Source organism: Lutra lutra, chromosome 9 (assembly GCF_902655055.1).
Source record: "Lutra lutra chromosome 9, mLutLut1.2, whole genome shotgun sequence".
Classification (NCBI taxonomy): domain Eukaryota; kingdom Metazoa; phylum Chordata; class Mammalia; order Carnivora; family Mustelidae; genus Lutra; species Lutra lutra.
This window is the reverse complement of record NC_062286.1, coordinates 123595325-123618987: the sequence shown is the minus strand read 5'-3', so window position 1 is coordinate 123618987 and position 23663 is coordinate 123595325. Positions and strand designations below refer to the sequence as shown.

At 50.3% G+C, this 23663-nt stretch overlaps 1 protein-coding gene across 1 annotated transcript; it reads right to left on the bottom strand.

Moving 5' to 3' along the window:
• Positions 1-3828: 3828 nt before the first annotated feature.
• Positions 3829-22980, bottom strand: FAM83D (family with sequence similarity 83 member D). The gene is made up of 4 exons (XM_047746610.1): positions 22455-22980; positions 12241-12408; positions 7764-7888; positions 3829-5238 (listed from the first exon to the last, which is right to left on the bottom strand). Exons 1-4 carry the CDS (start codon positions 22929-22931, stop codon positions 4251-4253), a joined length of 1758 nt encoding a protein of 585 aa, XP_047602566.1. The 5' UTR covers positions 22932-22980; the 3' UTR covers positions 3829-4250.
• Positions 22981-23663: the final 683 nt, after the last annotated feature.

Genomic DNA, 23663 nt, shown 5'->3' with positions numbered 1-23663 from the left:
TCACCCACATAAGCCATTTAAAATCATCAGAGCTTATTTAGCTCTCCTAGACAAGAATTAGTTCATCCGCCTCAGAAAGTTCTCAAAGCCTGACTGTCCCTAATGGGTCATTTTGCTTTCACATTCTTTTATTAGAGAAAACACCTAAGTAATAATCTGGATGCTGATGCTTTGGTTTTATTGTCACAAACTAGGAGTGGTCTTAATAGACTTGTCTTATCCTTCCTAATTAACTATTTTTGGAAAGACTGGCCTTGAATAGCTACTCTAAAATTAAAACGTGTTTCTTGAGATGGCAAGCATAATTTATTTACTTCATTGCCAACAATTCCGTGAAAGTTTGAACATTTTGTTACACAGGGTTATATTTTTCAACTTCTGAATGATAATTGGTATTTTAGAAAGATAATACTCCTCAAAATTATGTTTCATGAATATGTTAAGTTTTTCTGTGCCTATGGTAAATTGTTCCTTTCTACTTTGAAACATTTCCAGCCCAACCATCTTGACCATGTTTAGGAGGCCTAGGATTTGGGGGTTTTCATCGTTGTACTAGTTAAGGCTTTTATGCAATAAGTGCTAGAAAACCCAGAGCATTCGCTCTTATGCAAAAGTGGCTCATATAATTCAAAAAATCCAAGAGTAGTTCAGGCTTGAGACACAGCTGCAGCAGGTCACATAGGACATAATCAGGACTTACTTCTGAACGTAACATTCTGCCTTCTCCTGACATGAGTGTCACATGGCTGTCAGCTCACGCACCACATCCTTAGTTAGCTTTAAGCCTCGTTCCAAAAAACCCTGGCAAAAGTATCTGACCATGTGTGTATATATATATATATATATATATATATATATATATATATATATTCTCCATCCCTGAAGCGATCATCAGGGCCATGGAATAGGATGTACTGACCGGCTTAAACCTAGGTCACACACTCTACCCCAAGTCAGATGTGGTCAGCTTCCCCAGAACGACGTGGACTAAGAGTTGGAAACAGAATGGTTCCTCAGAGGGAAATCTCAGAGTGAAGTTAGCAGAGGTGGAATGAAGGAAGCAAAAATAACAGATGTTCATGCCTCCCTCCCAAGAGTCACGCGCTAGAACTCTTGGCTTCCTGAGAAGAATCCTAACTGCCCTTGGGTCTCCTCCATGAAGCCAAATGAGAAAGAGCTAACTAGTAGCCTCCAGCCTGCAAAGAGGTAGTCCTTGGCCGAATTGCACGATGCTGGGATGTCCCCCTGGGTCTAGGCGTAGCCCTCTGCAACTTGTAACATCTGTAAACCTGTCTGGTTTGTTGGCTTGCACACAAATGAGCAAGTTCACACACGTATTAGCATAAGCAAAAGTGTTACTTAGCTCCAGGGATTTGGGTACAGAGGTGTGGAGATCCACCAGGAGAGACTCAGCTAGCAGGGGAGTCTCTGTCATGTCTGTCTGAGGAACAAGGCCCATCTGTGCAGATGAGGAGTTGGGGAGGGCCTCAGCCCTGCCAGGTGCTTTCAAGATCGGATGATAGTGTGCTTTATTGTTCAAACAGGACACTTCTCTGACTGAAACGGGGTCCTCACTCTGCCAGGCAAACTGGGGCATCTTTCTAGGCGTGAGATACCAGTGAAACTAGCATAATAATATTTATGGGAACATATTCCACATAAGGTATACAATCCATGCTCAGAGTCTGTAGCTTTAGACAACTGTCCTGGTGGGTTCAGTGTCCGGGCTCACCTCAGAGTATTTGTCATAGGGTTTATCATCAGGAGGTTTCCATCTGAATACCTCACAGTATCACCTTTCTTTCCAAGTTTATTTAAATCTCTACACCCAATGTGAGACACGAATCACAACCCAAGGTCATGCGGTGCGGGCTTTCCTGACCAAGCCAGCAAGGTGCCCCCGCAGTATCATCTTAATGGGAGGATCCCTGTGAAAAATCATTACCTGATCTGAGTACCAGGAATTCCTCCTGAACCTGGATTTAACCTTCTGGACACTGCGTATGGTGAATCTGATCAGGTTGCTTTGTCTGCCTCGCCTACTGAGAAGCTTGAAGAGAAATGTGCGGTCCACCAAAGCGAGTGTGCTGGTTGCTGTGGCCTGCCCGTGTAGCTTCATTCCACTCTGTCCTTGGGCTTCTTCCGTGTAACTCTTCCTTTACATGACCTTGTACCTTGGGTTTTCTTGTAAGTCACCTCAAGTTCCCTCAGTAAAAGACTCCCCAGTCCAACTGCCGACAGGGGTGGGGTGACCAGCTCTCCGGCTGTGACTTCTCCAAGTGTTTTGAAGGAATGCCGACCCTGCAGTCTGATTGGGTTGACCTGGCCACTGTTTGGATCTTTGATTCAAACAAATCAGCGGGGAGGAAATGAGACAACTGCATTTCAACACTATCTGATGATACTGGGAGATTTTCATTAAAGCTGTTTGGGTAGGATCATGGTGTTGTGGTGGTTTTTCAAAGTGAGTTGTTTTTTGTTTTGTTTCGATCTTTCACAGCTACGTACTGAAATATTTACAGCCCAGTTTGCAGTGGCTAAGTCTGACATTGGACATATAAGGAAATAATAATTCTCTCCCGGGAAGGGGCAACCAACATTTTTGAACCAAATAATCTGCCCTACTCACCCTCCCCTCTGCTGGGAGCAAGGCCAATAACAGACATTGTAAACAAGGACCCAGCTCATCCTGATGCAGGTTGTCGGTCCTCAGACCTCATCTCGACCAGCTATGCCCTGGAATGATATGCCACTTCATCTGAGCTTCTGTTTCTTTGCTCAATTATTGGGAATAACAGCTGTCCCAGCCCGACCTTGTTGTGAGGGTCAAAGACACAACATAGGAAATGATCTAAATCTGCAAATGGTTTCAACCAACAGAACGTTTGTATGAGGCTTAGGCCCAATTTGTTTAGAACCGGACATGAACCAGTTGTCTGGCCAGCTTCACAGCCCAGGTTAAGGCACGAACCCGGCAAATAACCAGCCTGTGGACCATGCAGCGCATGCATGAAAACCCACAGCCACAGGCATGCTCACAGTACAGTGCCTCAGCAGCAGATGACACCCTCCCCCATGACAGATCACTCTTGCTTTGGCCAATTCAGGAGGAGGCCACCCTTTAATGCTCTTGCCCTGGTCTGTCCGTACACATGACACTGGACAAAAACAATTCCACAGCCATACCAATCCTGATTAGCAAGGTGTAGAAACCAGCTGCATGGCCTGCCCCCAGACCAGGAATCTGGGATAATTGTCAGTGTCCTCTTCTGCCCCTACTCTAGGATATGAGATTATGAAATCATTGTCAGTACGCCCATCTGATGAAATTAGGCCCATGGGGCCGCCAGAGTTAATACCAGGGATGAATCCCGGAAGGCACACGAAGGCCGCCTTTGGCAGAGCAGCAGAGAACCAAGTTCCTGGTCTAAATAGCTCAAGCTTTTTCTCTGAAGAAAAGACAAGCAGAGCATGTGAAAAGACCTGCGGTTCCTGGCAAGTTCCCTCCTTCTTACGGCACAGATAGTAACACTGACATTCATATCACTGACGAGGCCACGACCCTGATACTTATTTTATGTTTTCGAACTTTTAAGTGGATATTTTCTCTTTTAACAGTTTGGATCATCTACTTCTTCCCCATCCCAACACGAAAGAAAGAAAAGAAAAGAAAGAAAGGAAGGAAGGAGGGAGGGAGGGAGGGAGGGAGGGAGGGAGGAAAAAGAAAGAAAACCTCCAAAAATAGCTATTCTGTGCATTTACTTATGAGACACACCTAGGGTTAAAGAGAAAAGTGCCAGAGGGGAAAAATAATACTTGAGCAATCACCACACAAAAGTTGTTTATATTTATTTAAGGCTAAGAACACAGATATCCGAAAGAGACGGACTTAAGAAAATTTCTTCTCAACAGGATTTTGATCATAAAAACTAGTTGTTCAAATCTCTAAAACTGAAGATGACACATATCTTGAAAAACACAAAACGTATTTTTCTCTCTTACCTGAATTAGCCTGAGACCCCCTAAACGCTCTCTTTAAGAGATACCAATACTCAAGTCGTGCAAAGAAACTGTACCCGTAGTGTTTCAACCATAAAAGCAACACCTGGTTTATACATGACGAAAATAAGATAAAGGCATGGAGAACAATGTGAAGTTTCTAGAACTCAGAGAAAATCGAGGTGACCAGAGGTCGGGAGAGCAAGCTGCAAAGCAGGGTGCTCGGAGCACAGGCACTGAATGCCAAGCGGTCACTGGTAGGAGGGATACGGTGCAATATCTCTCACAGCCAGCATATTCACTGAGGCTCTGGTGACATTCCCGGGATGAAAACCAAGGTAGTTCTCAGTCAGGAACGTTCTCCTGGACAGCATGGCCAGCATGTGGTTGAGCCGGGACCTGATGCCAGCAAAGTGAAACTGGCGCTCTTGGTTCAAGTTCCTAAAGGAGTCTCTCAAACCCAGATCCAAGTGGGGGGTGCCCCAGAACTTGGCATGTCCAGCAGGGACAAAGTCAGTGGCTCTGCCGGACGCCTGGGAGCCCAGGGAGCTTGCCACGGAGCCTTGGGAGGACAGAGAGGAGGAAGACCTTAAACTGGGAGATCTTGACACAGACATCCTGGACACTGGTGAACCTTCTTTAGACTGGGTGCCCTGAGAAAAGAGAACGTTCTCGTCCACATCAGTCTGGGTGGTGGCCGACATGGACCGAACCACAGTTTGGGAGCTCGCCGCTCTGGTGGTGACTGCAGTCTGGGTCCCAGCACAGGCCATAGGAGCACTGGCCTGAGTCCCCTTATCACTCACACTCTCTGCTGGCGTCTCCTCTCCCAGCTCTGTCTGAGTCACAGCATCGGTCATCATCCTGCTGTCTGGTTTGTCCCTGCAGCTGTTGAAGTCGTTCTCATCACTGACGGTGGAGGACTCGGAGTCACGGCGCTTGGCCTCTGCCCCACCCTCGGCGGGCACCTCACACCCCAGCTCAGCCTTCTTGGGGGTGCTTGAGAGCCGGGCCAGCCGCAGGCGCAGCAGGCTGCCCAACGTGAGCTCCTTAGACAGGGGCTTTGGGTCGATCAGATGGTCAAACTTGCCGCTGATCCGGAAGTTGGACAGCAGCTTGGAGCTGATGGGCTTCGACTGTGCATACAGGATCCGGAACTCCAGATCAAAGTGTTCAACCACTTGGCCAGACAGGATGACCAAGTTACTGCTATTTAATTTGCCATCCGTCCACGTAAAACTTAAGGATTAAAAACAAACACAGAGAACCTGGTAAGGGCGAGCAAGCTCCTTACTGTTTACTTACTGTCAAACTGAACGATAAAGCCCAGATATTCTGGTCCAGGAGTCATAGCTCTGGTGACAGCATACCCCCTGCATAGTGTAAATTCAACCAGCCTCACCCCAGTGTACAACACGTGTGTGCATTACGAGACGTGAAAAGGCACTAAGACCTACATCTCCGCAGCCTCAGAGTTTCTAAAAACTAGAAGGGGCGCCTGGGTGGCTCAGTGGGTTAAGCCATTGCCTTCGGCGCAGGTCATGATCTCAGGGTCCTGGGATCGAGTCCCACATCGGGCTCTCAGCTCAGCAGGGAGCCTGCTTCCCTCTCCCTCTCTCTCTGCCTGCCTCTCTGCCTACTTGTGATCTCTGTCAAATAAATAAATAAAACCTTTAAAAAAATATATTTAGGCCAGGGCCCTCATTTTAGAAGTGCAGGAAGTAGCTAGTGATGTCACAGTGGAAAGCTAGTGGGAGACCCTAGACTAGACCCCCGTCCTTAAATACTGCTGGTGCTCTGCTCCTCTGATACCACCATTTTCAAAGGGAGACCGTATTGTCATTCTAAGGATGATGCTGTTGCTCTGAGCACATTGGGTCAGGGATGTACCCAGGGTGGGCACGTGACCTAGTGAGGACCAAGTAATTTTTCAAGGACTGATGTCAGTGCAAACAGAAAGGCTCTCTCTTTGGGAGACAACTACTAACAGCTGCGGAAGGAAGCCTGGATCCTCACCTCCAAAAGGATGAGCCTGACTGAGAGTAAAGATCAGCTACAGAAAAGCAGAACCAGGGACAATATTCTGATAAACATGCCCTCCACATCAAGACGAGCTAAAAACCAATGCACCTTTCTATGCCTCCAAGTTATGGGACTCAATAATTCTATTTTGCATAAAGTAGTTTGAGTCTGCTTTCTGCACTCGCAGTCACCCCACTGATAAAGAAGTTTGTATCAAGAATAGGATTTTTTTTTTAATTTTTCTAAAGATTTCTTTTATTTATTTGCCAGAGAGAGAGAGAGAGAGAGAGCACAAGCAGGGGGAACAGCAGGCAGAGATGCAGGCTCCCTGCTTGATTGAGCCAGATGTGGGACTCGATCCCAGGACCCTGGGATCATGACCTGAGCCAAAAGCAGACGCTTAATGACTGAATCACCCAGGCATCCCAAGAACAAGATATTTTAAATGAGATCATAAAACATAATGTCAGCTCTGTGTCTGGTAACCTAGAATCCCTGCTGATGCAAATTCTACCTTGAGAACTGCCGTCTGAGAAGAAGGATTCTTTTGGAAACCCTCTGTGAGGGTTGATATTGAAAACCCTCAATCATGCAAATAAGAAACCTACCTAACACCAGGATTATGAAATGTCCTCAATAAATAGAAGCCATCTTCCTCACCCTTATCCTCAATGGTAGCATATTTTTTTTTTTAGACAGAGTCATGTAATTTTTATATCTTATGTTTTAGAAGAGCCAAAAACCATTTGAGACTAAGTTTGTATAATATAGATGAAACCTATTTTGGATGAAAATCCAGTTTTCTCCAGTTATTTATAAACATCTCATGAAAGGAGGTCTCAAGGAAGAGCACGAGTTTTGTTCTGAGCAATGATGGTACTGTCTGCAAAGACGGGCATCATGAGTTTTTTGATCTGACCACTTCGGCTACCACAACCCTTTCCATGTCTAACTTTACTGTGGGCTGACACGTGATTATCACCCAGAGATGCATGTGTCTTCAAAAAGGAGTCTCTCTTTTTTAAGCTCACGACATACCTCGTGCATACCACCATTCTAACACACAGACACACCACCATCAGGGCCACCTAAATAAACACAGTGTAGCTTAACTTCCGGAGATCTATGTCAACTGCTCATCATCTCCACCCTCTTCAACATCCCGGCACCCTACCATAAGGTGCCACTGCCAAGATGAGACTCCGAAGGTGGGGCCAGAAATAGGGACCAGGACTTTCTAGACTAAAGCACTAGGTTAAAAGGCTTAAAGGAAGGTGAAGGCGTTAAGCACAAGGTGAGAGCTTCGGCTCTGCCCTCCACACTGACGCCAAGGCCTGTGACCACCCTTACCTACAAATGAGCAGCTGGGATGAGGGACAGGGGGAGGTCAAAGGCCCCAACGAACAGGATTTGAGTCTGCTCCTCTCACTGATAACCCCCGATTCAGCCACTGAAGACCTGGCTGAGGTTAGAATTACGGACTCGTTCCCTGGGGATCTCTAAGCAAGTTTCAATGTCTGCACTTTGGTTTTGTGGCCCATAGGGCAGGGGAGGTGAGCCCACACCCCGACCACCTCCTGCAGAAGGAGGTTCTGACTGATGTAATCACACCCACAGATGCACAACTCTCGGATACTTGGCTACCAAGGCTCACATTGCAAGGAAAAAGTGGTTTTTATCTTAAATAGCATGCACCATCTACAAAGGCTAGAGCAGCATACGTGGACAGGCTAGAGACTTACCTATAGGAGCCTGTAGCCACTCGAATGCCATCAATCAGTGTGAACTTCTCGTGAACCTGCCCAACTATCTTAGTTCCCGACCTTGCATAGTAAGTATTTCCGGTAATGGTCCGAACGGTCATCAGCTGTCGGCAGGGAACGGGAGAAAAAGGAAACAAACAGTCCAGTGAGCAAACGATAAAGAGGGCTTGGTTTATGATTCCCAGACAGGCACGCTAATTGGCAAAGGAGAGGTCCCCAGGCCCCGTCGGGAACAGCATACAGACACTCGAGCCAGCAGCGTTCAGGATTCAAGGAATGAGACCTCAGTGAGTCCGTCTTTCTGGTGTGCCCTTTGCTCACACTGAATTCTGAGACTCTCGGTTCAGGGGCACATGTATGTGTTCAAAAAGAAGACTCACTGTTGATGATAGGACACAACAGAAACCAAGAAATGATTTTGAAACAAAATGCGGGGGATAAAATCATCAAAGAAAACACGCTAGTAATAGATGTCATTTTAACAAAGGCTTAAAGAAGCTAGGCTGCTATTTCTCCTACTCTTTTATTTAATGGTAGTTAAATATTTAAGTTTATGAAGTTATGTTAAGTTATGAAATGAAAGGTTTATTCATCGGTAATGAGTAATAGCCCACCCTCACTTACCCCACATCCTGAGTAAGGAGAACAGGACAAGCCTTCTCTAACACGGGACTTCTGAGGCTGAAACACGCATATCCCATGGGGCTAAATCAGCAATGTCACATCTCTTATAAGAACGAATTTACCAGAAGAGCACCAGTATACTGGGACCCCATGGTGCCTATGTGGGCATAACTCTCCTTGTAAAATGACACATGGAAACCTATATCCAATGGTTTGTACAGTACTAAGAGCATCTGCATTCTTTGGGGCAAATCAACACTGGGTGAACTATACACTTTTAGAAATCTCACATGAGGGTGCCTGGGTCTCTCAGTCAGCTAAGCATCTGCCTTCCACTAAGGCCATGATCCCAGGGTCCTGGGATCGAGTCCCGCATCAGGCACTCTGCTCAGTGGGGCGCCTGCTTCCCCCTCTCCCTCTGCCTGCTGCTCCCCCTGCTTGTGTACTCTCTTAAAAATAAAATCTTAAAAATAAATAAAATAAATAAAATCTTAATAAAATAAATAAATCTTTATTTATTTATCAATCAATAAATAAAATCTTATTTTATTTAATAAATAAAATCTTAAAAAAAAAAAAAGAAATCTTACATGATTCAAATGAAATGCTTAAGATATTGGTTCAATTCTCTCCTTCATTCCACAAAGTCCCCAGGATGTGCTGAGCCTTGAGACAACACAGATAACAGGCATGTTCCTTACCTTTAAGGACTAGGAGTAAAACCCTACATCCACACAGAAACCTGTGCACAAAGATTCATAGCAACTTTCTTCATAATAACACAAAACTGGACACTGCCCTGAAGCCCTTCAGTGGGTGATGGGTCAAACAAACCATGGGACAGCCATACCACATGACATGACTCAACAGGAGAAAACAAACTGTGGTCACACACAACAATTGGGGCGGATATGAAGGACGTTGTGTGGCATGAAAAAAGACAATCTCAAAAGGTCATGGACCAGGTGCCTGGGCGGCACAGTCGGTTAAGCGGCCAACCCTTGGTTTCGACGCGGATCATGATCTCAGGGTGGTGAGATCGAGCCCCACATCCGGCTCCGTGCTGAGGGCAGACTGCTTCAGGGTCTCTCTCTCCCTCACCTTCTGCCCCTCCCCCGTCTTGTTTGCGCCCACGTGCGAGCGAGCGTGCTTTCTCTCTCTAAAATATATAAATGAATCTAAAAAAAAAAGTCACACGCTGTATGATTCCATTTATAGACCATGCTCTAAATGAAAAAATTATAGACACGGGAAACAAATTACTGGTTGCCAGGGGTTAAAAATCGGGAGGAGGGCACAGAGAGGGGAGCAGATGGGACCATAATGGTAGCAAGAGGGAGATCACTGTGACAGAACAGTCCTGTATCCCGATGGCAGTAGGACAGTTCTGTATTGTGATGGCAGTGGTGGGTACACATATGTCCACGTGAAATGAAATGGCACAGAACTACAGACACACATTGTACGATCCCCATTTCCGGGCTTTGATTTTGTACTCTAAGTTTCTCAAGATGTAACTGGGGGGGGGAAACTGGGTGGACACATGGAAATCTCTATCTACCTTTGCAGCTTCTGTAACTCTGTCATTATTTCAAAATACAAACAAAAGCCAAACCAAAAACACTATGGTATGACATAGCATCACTTCTGTGGTCTGACCAAAACACATAATCTGAACTTGGCCATGAGGCAACATCAGACAAACCCAAGTTCTACAGAAAACTGGCTAGTGTTCTTCAAAAGCATCAAGACCATAAAAGTCAAAGGAAGACAGAGGAACAGTTGCAGATGAGAGGATGCTAAGGAGACATGACAGCCCAAGGCAACCCAGTGCCTCCCTGACCTCCTGTTTCAGCTGCTGCTGGGTCATGTGGCTGGCTCCAAACTCCAATTCTACCTCCAACACGAATGTGTTTTGTAACTACCTAATTAAACCCAATCCTGATCCTCATTAGGGAAAACCACCACCAGGAACTCTGTGGGGGAAGTTAAATGGCCAAGTTTTGTAGACCAAGTGACTTGATAATAAGAAGGTGGTAAGCTGATGTCCACTATGCACGAAGCCTACGGTACCAAAGCCCAAATTCCTAGTTCAGTTTGTTTACTGCTTTCTTCCCAGCACCTAGAACAGTAAGTGGCTCAGACAAGGTCTGCACATAGGTGACTAACCAAGTGGATGAATTAAGTCCCAAAGCTCACGGCTCACACTAAGATGCTTGATTTAAAAAGATGAATGACAAATAGGATTTTTCTTGCCTCCTCCCACTACAGAGAATCAGCTAGCTGACTCATGTCACCTTACATTTAAATACTTGAGCTCAAATTACTTCCAGGCTCAGAGCAAAGGACATAAAAAGCCTTATCTTATAAGAACAAGAACCAAGGGGCACCTGGGTAGCTCAGGTCATGATCCCGGAGTGCGGGGATTGAGCCCCGTGTGGGGATCCCTGCTCAGTGGGGAGTCTGCTTCTCCCTCTGCCTCCGCCCCCGCTTGTGCTCTTTCTCTCTCAATCTGTCTCTAATAAAGAAATAAAATCTTAGAAAAAAAAAAATAATAATGACACCCAAGAGGCAACACGTGACGGTGATCAGGAGCAGCCCGGCTGGGACAGGCAGGTGCACTGATGGGGAGTCACACCCCTGGCCCACTCCTTTCTACTGGCGAGTTCTGGGCTCTCTGTGCCACCTCCTGGGAGCTGAGACAGGGCTGCGGTGAGGACTGAGTTGCCTCACATTTGTCAGGAGGCTAGGACAGGACAGAGCAGTGCCCAGGACAGAGCAGGGGCCCTGTCGGCGGTGGGGCTGCCGGTGCTACTGACAAAAGCCGCACCTTCAAGGTAGCCTCCTGCTTCCAAGAGTTGAGCTCCCACTTAGGAGGGAGCACGACACGAGAGGCAAGCCAAGGTCTGAGTCCTGACTCTGTGGTTTCTTTTTATTTTTTCCCTAGTCAGGGTGGTGATTTATTTTTTTATTTATTTAAATTCCATTAACATGGATAATAGCTAGTATATTGTTAGTTTCAAAGGTAGAGGTCAAGGACTCATCAGTCTTACGTAACACCCAGTGTGCATCACATCATGTCCTCCTTAATGTCCATCCCCAGCCACCCTATCCCCCTGCCCCACTCCCCTCCAGCGACCCTCAGTCTGTCTCCTGTGATTAAGAGTCTCTTATGGTTTGTCTCCCTTTCTGGTTTCGTCTTATTTTTCCCTCCTTTCCTCTATGTTCCTCTGTTTTGTTTCTTAAATCCCACATGAGTGAAATTATATGATAGTTTTCTTTCTCTGATTGATCTATTTCGCTTAACATAATACCCTCCAGTTCCATCCACATTGTTGTAAATGGCAAGATTTCATTCTTTCTGATGGCTAATACACCTCTGTGTGTGTGTGTGTGTGTGTGTGTGTGTGTGTGTGTGTGTGTATCTACCACATCTTCTTTATCCATTCATCTGCTGATGGACATCTAAGTTCTTTCCAAAGTTTGGCTATTGTGGACATTGCTGTTATAAACATTGGGGTGCAAGTGCCCCTTTGGATCACTCCACTTGTATTTTGGGGGCATGTCCCCAGTAGTGCAATTGCTGGGTCACAGGGTAGCTCTATCTTTAACTTTTTGAGGTACCTACATACAGTTTTCCAGAGTGACTGCACCAGCTTGCCTTTCCTGTGATTTCCTTTCCATGAGACTTTAGGCAAATGGCTTTGCTCATGGCCTCAGTTGCCTCTCCTGCCATGGGGATCCCCTGCCCACCACCGTACAGACCACGTGGGTCTTGGTCGCTCGGTCATTACTGCCGATTGCGGGGAGACTGGAAACGTATAACGCAAACCTTCTCCTGCTCGGGGTGCACTTTCAGATCCATGCACATGTCCAGAAACTGCGAGAGCAGGGCCTGGTCCAGAAGGATGTAGACAGCGACTCCCTGTTTCCGACTTATTTCCTGCAGGTCCCTGAAGATGTCGATGTCTGTGAAAACATCCATCACCACCGCGATCACCTGCAGAGTGAGGCAGCAGAGGGAAGAGCGAGAGGTCAGCTCCCGGCAACACCAGCTTGCAGCTTGCTGTGCAGACTTGGGAGCCCATCCAGAGCCCGGGAAGGATCAATCCACCCCTTCTCCTTCTGTGCTATCCGTTTGCCCCCAACCACGGACGCCTCCATCTCCAAAGACACTCGGGCCACTGTACCCTACACATCTGGACTTGGCCCAGCTGAGCCTCCCGACTGCCTCCCAGCCACGGTCCTCCGTGCTGCCCTGGCCCAGTCCGTTCTTCTCTCTAAGAGCACGGCTCCATTCATGCCTGCTGTTCAATCTTCCCACACTCAGCATCCGACCACAGTTCACAGCTGCCTTGGCCATGCAGCCCCAGGCAAATTACAGTCATTTGCAAGGTCTGGTCCTGAGTCTGCGAAAAGGCGTGTCGCCCGAACTACATGATGAGGTTACATGAAGTGCAAGGTACAAAAGATCCCTCAAGTATCTCTTCATTGATTCCCTTCCTCAGGCCAGAGTAGGAGCCGTCCAGACAGTTCAACACAGGAAGGCACCTGCCAGCTCCTGGCTCTCCCTGCTGGAGAGAGGCTGCTCCAGGTACCAAGCCTCTTGTCATGCCCTCTGCAGTTTAAGACTGGGGACATGAGTGAAGTCCCGGCAGCCTGTGTCAGAACGTGCAGGCTTAGCACAAGCCCCTGAAAACCAGGCCAGAGCTGGGGCCTGGAACAAAGGACACAGCTCCTGAGCCACCGTTAGGAGCAGCCTGGGTGGGAAGGGGGTCTCCCTCCTCCTCACTTCAACAGTGAGAACTTGTGTCTCCCAGGGCCACATTCACTCCTTTTCTGAAGGTGAAGATAACTTATTTATGGGTCTCACGACTTCTGTTGTGACCCTGGGATGGGATGGATTTGGCTCTGTGGTCCCAGAGGACTCAAGACAGCACCTGACAGTCACGACCCCTTAAAGGAGGTGGGTGTTCAAGAAGCAACACGGAGACAAAGAGGAGATTCTGCGGTCTTTCTCCAACACCCCAGTCTCACCTACCAGGATGAGGGGCCACGAAACACCAGCTCGCAGGAAGTCGCTGGTATGAGGAGTCTGGGAAGACCAATTTCTCTCTCTGGCTGCCTTCCCTACTCCAAGCCCCCCAATCCCACCGTGTTGATGAAGCCCCAGCTGTTGAGCTATTCTTGAGGGAGGGTTTGGCTAAAATCCCCTGGACACAATAATTTAAAAAATAAGTGTTCTTTTTTCTTTTCTTTTTTTTTTTAAAGTAGGCTCCATGCCCAATGTGGGACTTGAACTCACAACCCTAAGATTGACAGTTACATTTTCTACTGACTGAGCCAGCCAGGCACCCCAAAAATGAGTGTTCTCTAGGAACTGGTGGCATCATCAGAACTTTGCAGGCTCCCATGAGGCTTTCTGCATCCCACGTGGAGTTGTAGCCATCCCACTAATGCAGGTCGCCTAACACAGTGTGCAAAAGGCAGAAAGGCCTGGGCACGGAGCCCAGCTCTGAGCTCACGAGCAGAGGTGGGGTGTGGGATGCAGGCAGGCAGAGTGATGAGACACTTACATTGGGGAAATTGAGAGCAGGAGACCTCCCTTGCTGGGCAGACGTGCTACAGGCACTCTAACATTCACCAGAGAACAGGGGGATTCCTGGAGGAAAAGGCCTTTGAGCGGAACTACAAACAAGGACCCCATTTGGACAAGGGGAGAAGTGAAGAGGAGGGCATTCGAGCAGGAAGCCAGGTGGTGGCAGAGGAAGAGGCAGGAAATGACGGGGTAGGGGCCAGCGTGGCTGGAGCTGGCTGAGAAGCATACACATGTGAACCAGGTCGTGGAGGGCCTGAGGGCCAACCATAGAGTCACCACCACAGGGGTAATGGAGGGGGCAGTTTAAGAAGAGTAAGGAGGAGGCGCCTGGGTGGCTGTTGGCTAAGTGTCTGCCTTTGGCTCAGGTCATGATCCCAGGGGTCAAGCCCTGTGTTTGGCTCCCTGTTCAGCAAGGAGTCTGCTTCTCCCTCTTGCTCTCTCCCCTGCTCACGCTCTCATACATTCTCTTTCTCTCTCAAATGAATAAAAATTAAAAAAAAAAGAAAAAGAAAAAGAAAGAACAAGAAGAGTTAAGGAGTTCCAGGGGCACCTGGGTGGCTCAGCTGATTGAGTGGCCGACTCTTGATTTCAGCTCAGGTCATGATCTCAGGGTTGTGGGATTGAGTCCCACATCAGGGTCCATGCCCGCCCTAAGATTCTCTTTCTCCCTCTCCCTCTACTCATCCCGCTACCTTAAAAAAAAAAAAAAAAAAAAGGTACAGTAAGGAGTTTGAAGTGGCCAACCCAACAGGACAGAAGTGGGTGCTAGAAGATAGTTTGGTGTAGGTTGGAGATCCGTCCCTGCTCCCGCAACCCAGAAAGCACTTAGACATTATTTTTCAGGTTCAGCAATGTTTAGGGCTAATGACTGGAGAAGGAAGAAAAATCGGTGACAGAGGCTTCCACGACGGGCCAGGAAGGAAGCAATGAGGGTTGCAGAAAAGGGAAGGAAAGGGGTCCATGTAAGAGCCAGGCGATGGGCTATGCAGGTGGGGACGGGGGTGCGCTGGGGGGAAGCAGAGGCCCACTCACCTCTGCGCAAACAGGAACCAAGCAACGCACTTGAGAGCCTATGGGAAGGCATCAGGAGGCCTTCACAGGAGATGTGAATGTTCTCACTTAAGACTGTGTGCAGAGCTCACTAGAGAAAGCTATGGGAAGACAAATCTAGGGTCAATCCCTGTCCTCAAGAAACCCAGGCCAGTGAGGGACACGGGCAATGCCCAGTAGGACAGGGCTGATGGACTGGCATGCAAGTTGCCCGTGGAAGAGACTAAGGAACACTGCCAGGCTGGCTGGCTTAGAAAGGGGTGGAGGGGGACACCTAGGTGGCTCAGTCAGTTAAGTGCCTGCTTTAGGCTCAGGTCATGATCCCAGGGTCCTGGGATCGAGTCCTGTATCGGGCTCCTTGCTCAATGGGGAACCTACTTCTCTCTCTCCCTCTGCTGCTTCCCTTGTTTGTGCTCTCTTTCTGACAAATAAATAAAGTCTTTAAAAAGAAAATTTTAAAAAAGAGAGTTGCTGGAGGCAGGGACCCAGGAGCAGGGCCAGAGTATAAGGCACCTGCCAAATTAGACTTTGATTCACCCCTTCACAAAACGACTGTACAAACACCACCTTTGTTAGCTGGTGAGTAAGTATCTCATCTGCTCTTAATTTCATCGCCTTTCCTGTGTGTGTGCAAAATAATCGGATTTGAACGCTAGGTGCTTAGAGGGAGGAGGGAGGTGTTTCTCCTCTAACTTCCCTGCACCCAACAGCCCCTCCTCTCTCGCCAGAGCAGAAGGCTTGCAATGGAGGAACAGCCTGCGTGGGAAAGCGATCAGCCTGCCTGCCTTCGAGACCCCGCCCCACGCCCCTAGACTCTCCCCACGCTAGCCCCCAGCAATCAAGTCCTGCTAGACTAAACTAGACCGGAGGCTTCTCAATTTCTGAAGGGATGGTCTCTACACTGAGCTCAGCAATGACCTGGACTCCTTCACTGGCCAGCCAAGTGCCTGCTTTCCAAGGCCAGACCCGCATCCCAGGGACTGGTGTTCCTCCTGTAGGCCACTGGGCCCTGGAAGGATACAACTAGGAACTGGTCATTGTTCCCACTCCGAGGCGATGTGACTATGCTTAATGACACAAGGGAGAGACACATCTGGAACGCGGCATCCCATGCCCACCAAGGCCCCACACAGTCACCGTGGGCACTGCCCTATCCTGGCCTGTGCTGGAAAGGGCCAGCCCAGTCTCTTAGGGCTAGAAATTTCTGTAAGAGGTGACTTTTGAGAGTCTTTTCAAGGTCAACCCCCACCTGCAACTCAGTGCAAATCAGTCATTACATGGTACCCAGGGAGGAAACATCCAGCTGCCAAAAGCTGCCACCCAGTACCCCACAGTCCCTGTGTCTCTCCAGCCACATCTAGAGCAGCCACACCTTTGTCGAGTCCCATGCCATCCTCAAAGGTGACAGCCCTCCCCCTGTCACTCCCACTGCCCTTTGATGACGTAAACCGAGGGACCCAGTGAATCCACAGCTACGCGGCAGCAGCTGCGGTGCTATTCTCGGTCTCTGGGACGAGCACAGAGTGCTTATATTCATTCTCACACGATCTGGAAGCTTTTCCATCTGCTTTCTTGCACAGAAGCTCTGAGGAGATAGCTAGAGATGTCAAAACCCCAGTAATTATCTCCGATTTCCTGATGAGAAAAATGAAGCTGGGAGTGGTTAGGTAACTTGTTCCCAGTGTCACACATAAGCCAACGCGGGAGCTGGAATCTCAGCCCAGGCCCGGGCGACTCCAGAGCCACCCATTAGAAGAGCGTGAGATGAAAGAGTCTTCCAAACAAGTCCAAGTTTCAGTGTCCAAGGGACCGAGAGCTTGGAACGCTTCTGAAAGGATCGGTAGAGTGTTTTACAAAGGGCACGGGATGAAGCCCATCAGAGGGGGATTCCTAGGAACATGAAACAGTTCAGAGAACGAACGTTGAGGAAGCTTGTGACGCCTTTAGCACATCCATACCTTCCCTCTGCGGGTGGCCCTACCGACTAATCCAGAATGGACTAAGTCAGGAAACCTCGGGGGCACAGACCTCATGTGGACAGACCGCAGGGGTGGACCTGGGCATGGATGCCGGCTCCTCCACTTTCGAGCACCACGGACCCTCTGGCAAGCTACCGAAGTTCTGCTGCCTTCCATGCCTGCAAAGACTACTGCTTGGCCCATAGAGTCTGCAGCGGGTTCAGTCCGGAGATAGCCAGTTAGCTCCCTGCACACAAGAAGCCCTCCCACGGCAGCTTGCGTGTCTGACCCCCATTCTGCCGCCATCCTGGGCTGGTCGTTCCACCTGAGCTCAGTGCCCCGACACAAGGTCCCTTCAAGCTCTGCGGTCTGACTCACGTACCATCCACGGGCAGGGCTGGGCCCTGACCAGGCCCCTGAGCCTCAGGGGGCCAGTCATTCCAGCTCGTCCCCTGTGAGAAGTAGAATGTTCACGTCCGTCACCCCTTCCTCCTGTACCTCAGCTTCCCTCCCTCCCCATCCACAGCCAGAAAGCAAGACACGTGTGCAACATGCCTGGAATTCTACCTAGGGTCTGCGCACATTCCAAGATGCCTTGGCCTGCCCAGCAGTCACCAACAGCCCGTGTGCTGCACGCCCCACACCACCACGTGAGCCTCAGACCCTTTTCCTTCAGTTCCCTGGTGCCCCTGCCGGGGGCTTCCAGACACCCTCCTGCTCACAAAGCAAAAGACACCTTTTCTCCCCATTCGTTACAGGTTGTAATGGAATGGAAATCACGTCCTTGAAATTTCTTAAAAATGTTTTAATAACTTGGTATTATCTTCAGGGTTTAGCAACACACACAAAAAAGTAAAACTGTCCCCAGGGAACCCTATGTTTGCTCATACATGTTTTTTTCCCTCCATCTCCTAGCTGCTCTCATACAAATAACCATTTCAGCCCCGGTCTACAGCATGGCACAGGCCTGTCCGGAAAGGCATGGGGCAGTGCCCACCCCCTGCTGGCCCTGGTGGCGGCGGTATCTCCTTGGTCATGTTCCAGCGTGAAGTACCTAGGCCATCCGGGCTTTTAGAAAAAAAAAGCATCCAGAAGGGTTTGGGGGATGAAGGGGGCTATCGTTCTGAGTTATTTTTGTTATACTTATGTAAAGCATTTAGCCAGGTGCAAAGTCCACTTCTCAAACCAGGGCGCTCTCAGAGTCCCCGAGCTCCCATCCTCGTCCCTTGTGCCTCCTTTCCCTTCCTCCTCTCTCCATTACGATAAGGATTTTGATCCATTCTCGGATGGTCTTCCACTTTCCTAAATACAAATAAGTACACCTATGTATACAGGCACACACTTCTTTGCCGTAAACATGTAACACCTGTTTACTATAACGACCGATAAAAGCAGCATGTGATACACAGCGCTCTAGAGCAGCGCCGATCAACAGAACCTTCGAGGGCACAGAAACGTTCTCACTCTGTGCCATCCGCGTGGTAGCCACTAGCCACCGCTGCAGACGCAATACTTGAAATACAGCTAATGAGACAGAGGAACTGAATTTTTCGTATTTCACTTTAATTCATATAAACTGAAACAGCCCCAGACGGCTAAAGGTGACCTTCCTGGCCGGGGCAGCTCCAGACACTTAGTCACAGGAAATAGAACAGGTCCTTGCTCCTTCCTTCGAGCTGCAGGGGACCCCACTCTGTAGACGGGTCAGTGCGCTTCCCCCTCTGCTGAGGGCCACTTCTGCTCCTCCGGTCTCTCGCTACTGTAAATCCGCTTCAAACAAACAGCCTACGGCACGTGTCAATTCCGGCTTTTGCCAGCGTGTCTCTGGGACAGACACACAGAGGTGGAGTTGTTGTGTTGAAGGGTAAATGCAAGTGAAATGCTGCTGGGTACTGCCAGCCCCCCCGCCCCAACGGGTTCTATCATTTTCATCAGGACTTTTAAAAAGCCCGCATACCCAGTAATTTTTGTGTGGGAGAGAACTGATCCCAATCCATAAGGACCCAGAAAGATCCTGCAGCCCCTCTGCTGTATGATGGACGTCAGGTGAAAAGAACGAAGAACAGCAGAGAGAGCAGAGGGCGGCTGCAGGGCTGGGGGCGGGGCGAGTCACTGTGCAATGGGGACAGAGCTGCAGCATGGGAAGACGACACGGTTCTGAGTAGACAGTGGCGATGGCTGCACGACGTGACTCCACTTAATGGCACTTCACGGTAAAGTGGTAAATGTGGTGTATTTTACCACAGTTTGAAAAAAGAAAGAGGGGCGCCTGGGGGGCTCAGTGGGTTAAAGCCTCTGCCTTCGGCTCAGGTCATGATCTCAGGGTCCTAGGATTGAGCCCCCGTACTGGGCTCTCTGCACAGCAGGGAGCCTGCTTCCACCTCTCTCTCTGCCTGCCTCTCTGCCTACTTGTGATCTCTGTCAAATAAATAAATAAAAATCTTAAAAAAAAAAAGAAATGGCTGACAATTCCAAAATCCTTCACGTGACCCATAAAGTCAAAAGAAGAGAGAAAAAGCAGCCACGCTGTCTGGTGGGGCACATCCTAAAATTGTACATCAGCTAGGCCTTCTGAGCCAGTGGCTCTCAACGAGGGGCAATTTCCTTCCCCCAGGGACATTTGGCGATTTCTTTCTTTCTTTCTTTTCTTTTTTTTTAAAAGATTTTATTCACATATTTATTTGACAGAGAGAAAGAGAGCGCATGCACGTACAAGCAGAAGTAGCAGGCAGAGCAAGAGGGAGAAGCAGGCTCCCCACTGAGCAGGGAGCCTGACACAGGCCTCGATCCCAGGACCCTGAGATCATGACCTGAGCTTCAGCAGACGCTTAATGACTGAGCCACCCAGGTACCCCTTGGCAATTTCTTTAAATTCTGGTAAAATACATGATAAATCTGCCACCCTCATTATTTTCAAGTGTATTTTTAAAGGCATTAATTACATTCACAACGTTGTGTGATCATCACCACTATCTGCTTCCAAAACTTTGTCATCACTCCAAACAGAAACTCTGTAACCTTTAAGCCATAGCTCCCTATCTCCCCTTGGGAGACTTTTGAATGTCCTGACTATTGGGGGTGGGGGTTGTGTGCTTCTGGTATCTAGTGGGGGAGTCCAGGGACACTGCTCAGGGTCAGCCCTCCAGGACAAAGAATTACCTGGTCCAAAATATCAACAGTAGTGATGTTGGGGAAGGCTGTTCTGGACTGACTGGGGCACCCGGAGCAGGAACTGATCACGCAGCACAGATTCTGTCATAACCAGAGGATCGTTAAGCAAGATCAGGGGGCCCTAATTCTGATCCACCCGCACGCATGCCAGCGGTCTCCAGCCAATTTCTCAGCGGCCACTCCTCCTGGCAGGACCCTTTGTCAACACAAGCCCTGCTTCTACTAATGCCCAGTTATCAAAAGGATGCCCAAGGGTGCATCACAGCACAAGCTCTTTCAGAACAGAAGCAGATGGGGAGAACAATGCCTCTGAGGAGTGTGGACCCTCCTGGCAGAATGAGCTTTGCCTGTGAACTCCCATTCAAACACTAGAAATACCCCCAGGGCCACCGCAGAAAGCCGTCACCAATCAAGGGCAAGAGGCACTTCCACAGGGAAGATCTTTACTCCCGCCTGACTTGTGGGGGCCGGAGCCCAGCCACACACGGATTCGCAGGGCAACAGAGACAAAGACCAAAATGATTCATCGACAAATACAGCAGCACAGGGAAAGACTCGGGGGTAGGTGTGTCCGGGAAACAAATCCTGTTCAGTTCAAAATTATTCTCAAAATTCCTTAGGAAGCCAACTTCTCAGTTCTCCAGTTCCAGAGCACAATTTCTCCCAGGTGTGGCGAAGTTCAGCTGGGTGCCAGATCAGCAATCAGCCCATGTTCACCAGCCCTGCTGCACGTCCGGCGTGCGTGTTTTAGACGCTGTCCCTCACTCATGTGGCAGGATGCCCACATTTTGAAAGGCGCCCAGAAACTGAGCCAATGGAGGGCCTGCAGATGCACAGCCCCGGGCACACCTACCCTGGGATAAGAACTCACTGAGTGGAAAGGCAGGTGGAATCGCCCGCCCTGTTTCGTCATCCGCTGGCCTGCCCTGCCCCTCCCCGCCAGCTGTGCCAGACACCTACCTGCAGCAAGAGGCCTAGGTGAGGACAAAACCCAGCCGAAAACCAGCCGTCCGCGCCGCAAAGCTAGGATTAGACACCGCCAGGCACCAAGTGACCCCAGTTTCCTGTTTCTTGTATCCTGACCACTCCAGCCTTCTTCCCGAAAAGTGCAGGAAGTATCAATACTGCCCTAGTCATTTTCCTGGTTTATAGGATAGGCGACATGGACATAAACAGTCCAAATCTTCAGAAACTTAAAAAACCTTCAGCCTGTTGAAGCCTGCCAAGGGGCCAGTCCTCCCGCACGGCAGGGAATGCACAAGCAGCAGCGGTTATGAGCGCAGGCTCTGGGGCCAGGCAGGCCGGCTGGAGCCCAGCGGGGCGTCCCACCAACTGTGGTCTTGGGCAAGTTAAGTGCCTGGTCTCTGCTTAATGTGGCCTCCTTCTACCCTCTACCCTCTGGCCTGGCAAGCCCCAGGCATCCTTCTGGACCCAGCTCCAAGTTCACTGCCTCGCCTGACTCTTTCTTCAACTCTTCCCCTGCTGTCCGTAGTAACCTCCCCATCCATTCCACCAGCGGACTGTCAACTCTCAAGTGTAAGCATCACGTCCTTCACCTGTGGCCCCGGGCCTTGGCACAGCACCTGATACACAGTAGGTGCTGAATGAGCAAGCAATTTGGCATCTGGCAGAGATACCGAAAATGCTAAAGAGATGTAAAGGTAATGTACCACCTTTCTCCATTAAAATCGCCCAGGTTCCCAATACAGAATCTTAAAGATATGAGCGTGTAGCTGGACTAGCGCACAGACCACGGCAGGAGGTCCTACCTTGGACCGCCAGTATTACAGAATGCCCCCGGCACAAAGGGGAGTCTGAGCACCAGCCTCAAGCCCCTTCCAAGGCCAGCACGTGACTTGATAGACAGTTTTCCCCCTGGCCTCAGCTCCAGTGCCCCTTCACCACCAATAAAGAGTGGAGCTGGGCAAGAGGTTAAGGCAATTCCTCCCTCTCTTTCATGGGATCCAGGGTTGGCTGATGGCCAGGAAAATTAGCAGTCTGGTTTGGTTTTAACTGAAACGTGGAACTAAAAGTGTTTCTGGCCCCCTCCCCCAGGGGAGGTGACTATCAGAGGAGTTGGATCTCGGACACAGCTCTCATCCTTGGGTGCTGAGGCTTCTCCCGATGTCCCTGTGATCCGAGGGAAGGCACGCAGAGTGGGAAGAGCCGGGGGTTCCCGGGACCACCCGGCCCGCGCTGCCAGCCGGCCTGTTTCCCGTTCTTGAGAGGGCCTCCCGTTCGCCCCGGGGCCCGAGGCGGCCGGCTCACCTCCCGCGCCGAGCGGAGCTGCTGGCGCAGCGCGTCCTTACAGCCGTAGGGGCCGCCGGTGCCCGCGCCGCGGGGCTGGAAGTGCGCCTCGACGCGCGTGGCGCCGCGATAGGCGCCCCGGTAGAAGGCGGGCCAGCCGAGCTCCAGCAGCGGCGGCTCCAGGTCCGACTGCTCCGGGAAGTAGGTGCCAGACGAGCAGTCGTGCGACGAGCCGAAGGAGTCCTCGGCCCCCGCCGCAGCGCCCTCCTGGCCGGGCCGCTCGGCCGCCCGCAGGATAGCGCGCACCTCGTCGGGGTTCAGGAAGCGGCCCAGGCGCTCGCGCCGCAGGAAGGCCTCGAAGGCGTCGGGGCCGCCCGCCACCAGCTCCTCCAGCGCCAGGCGCCGCGCCTCGCTGTACAGCTCGGCCGGGTTGGGCGGCCCGCACGGCGACAGGCAGGCGGCGGGCAGCTCGTCCAGACCGTCGAGACGCAGAGCCATAGCTGCGCTCGCACGGGACCGACCGCACCGGGTTCGGGCGAGCGCGGGCGTGTCGGCCGCTTTATAGGCACCTTTGAATCTAACCGGCCCGCGTCCCGGCCTTCCCATTGGCTGCCACCCTTAACGGCGGAGTCCCGGCGCAGCGCACGCCGCCGCGGTTCCGCCCCCTGACCTGCCATTGGCTGCACCGCCGCCCGGCCCCACCCCCCGGCGCCTTCGCGCAGCCTGCGGGCCGGGGGCGAGTCTCATCGCCTTCCAGGGTCGCTGCGTGGAATTTCAGCGGGGAGACTCCACGCCTTCTCCGATCCGTAGTTCCCGCTGCGGGCCTGCGGAGACCCGAACGGTTCAGGGTCAGCTAGAGAGGGGTTGCCGAGCCCTAGTGGCGGTGCTGCCCGGGGCGGCGGCAGCACAGGGCCCGCAACCAGAGCTGAAGCCGGAGAGGCCGGACCCCGCCATCCTAGCACGCCCCCTGCTGGCCACGCTGCTCCCGGGCATTCGGAGCTCGGGTGTGTGACCGACCCTGCCGCTTTCATCCCCGGCATTGAAATCATTCGTAAATTCCTTAAAAAATACCGGCCCATCATATGCCCTACTCCTTTGATTACACCTTCAGGTAGCTCTCCCTTTTCTCATTCCATCAGCTTTTTGGCCTGGCAAAACCCCAACCCTAGTCAAACCCCACTCTCCACCTGCTGGGGAGAAGAAAACACAACCTATGCCTTAAATTCATGA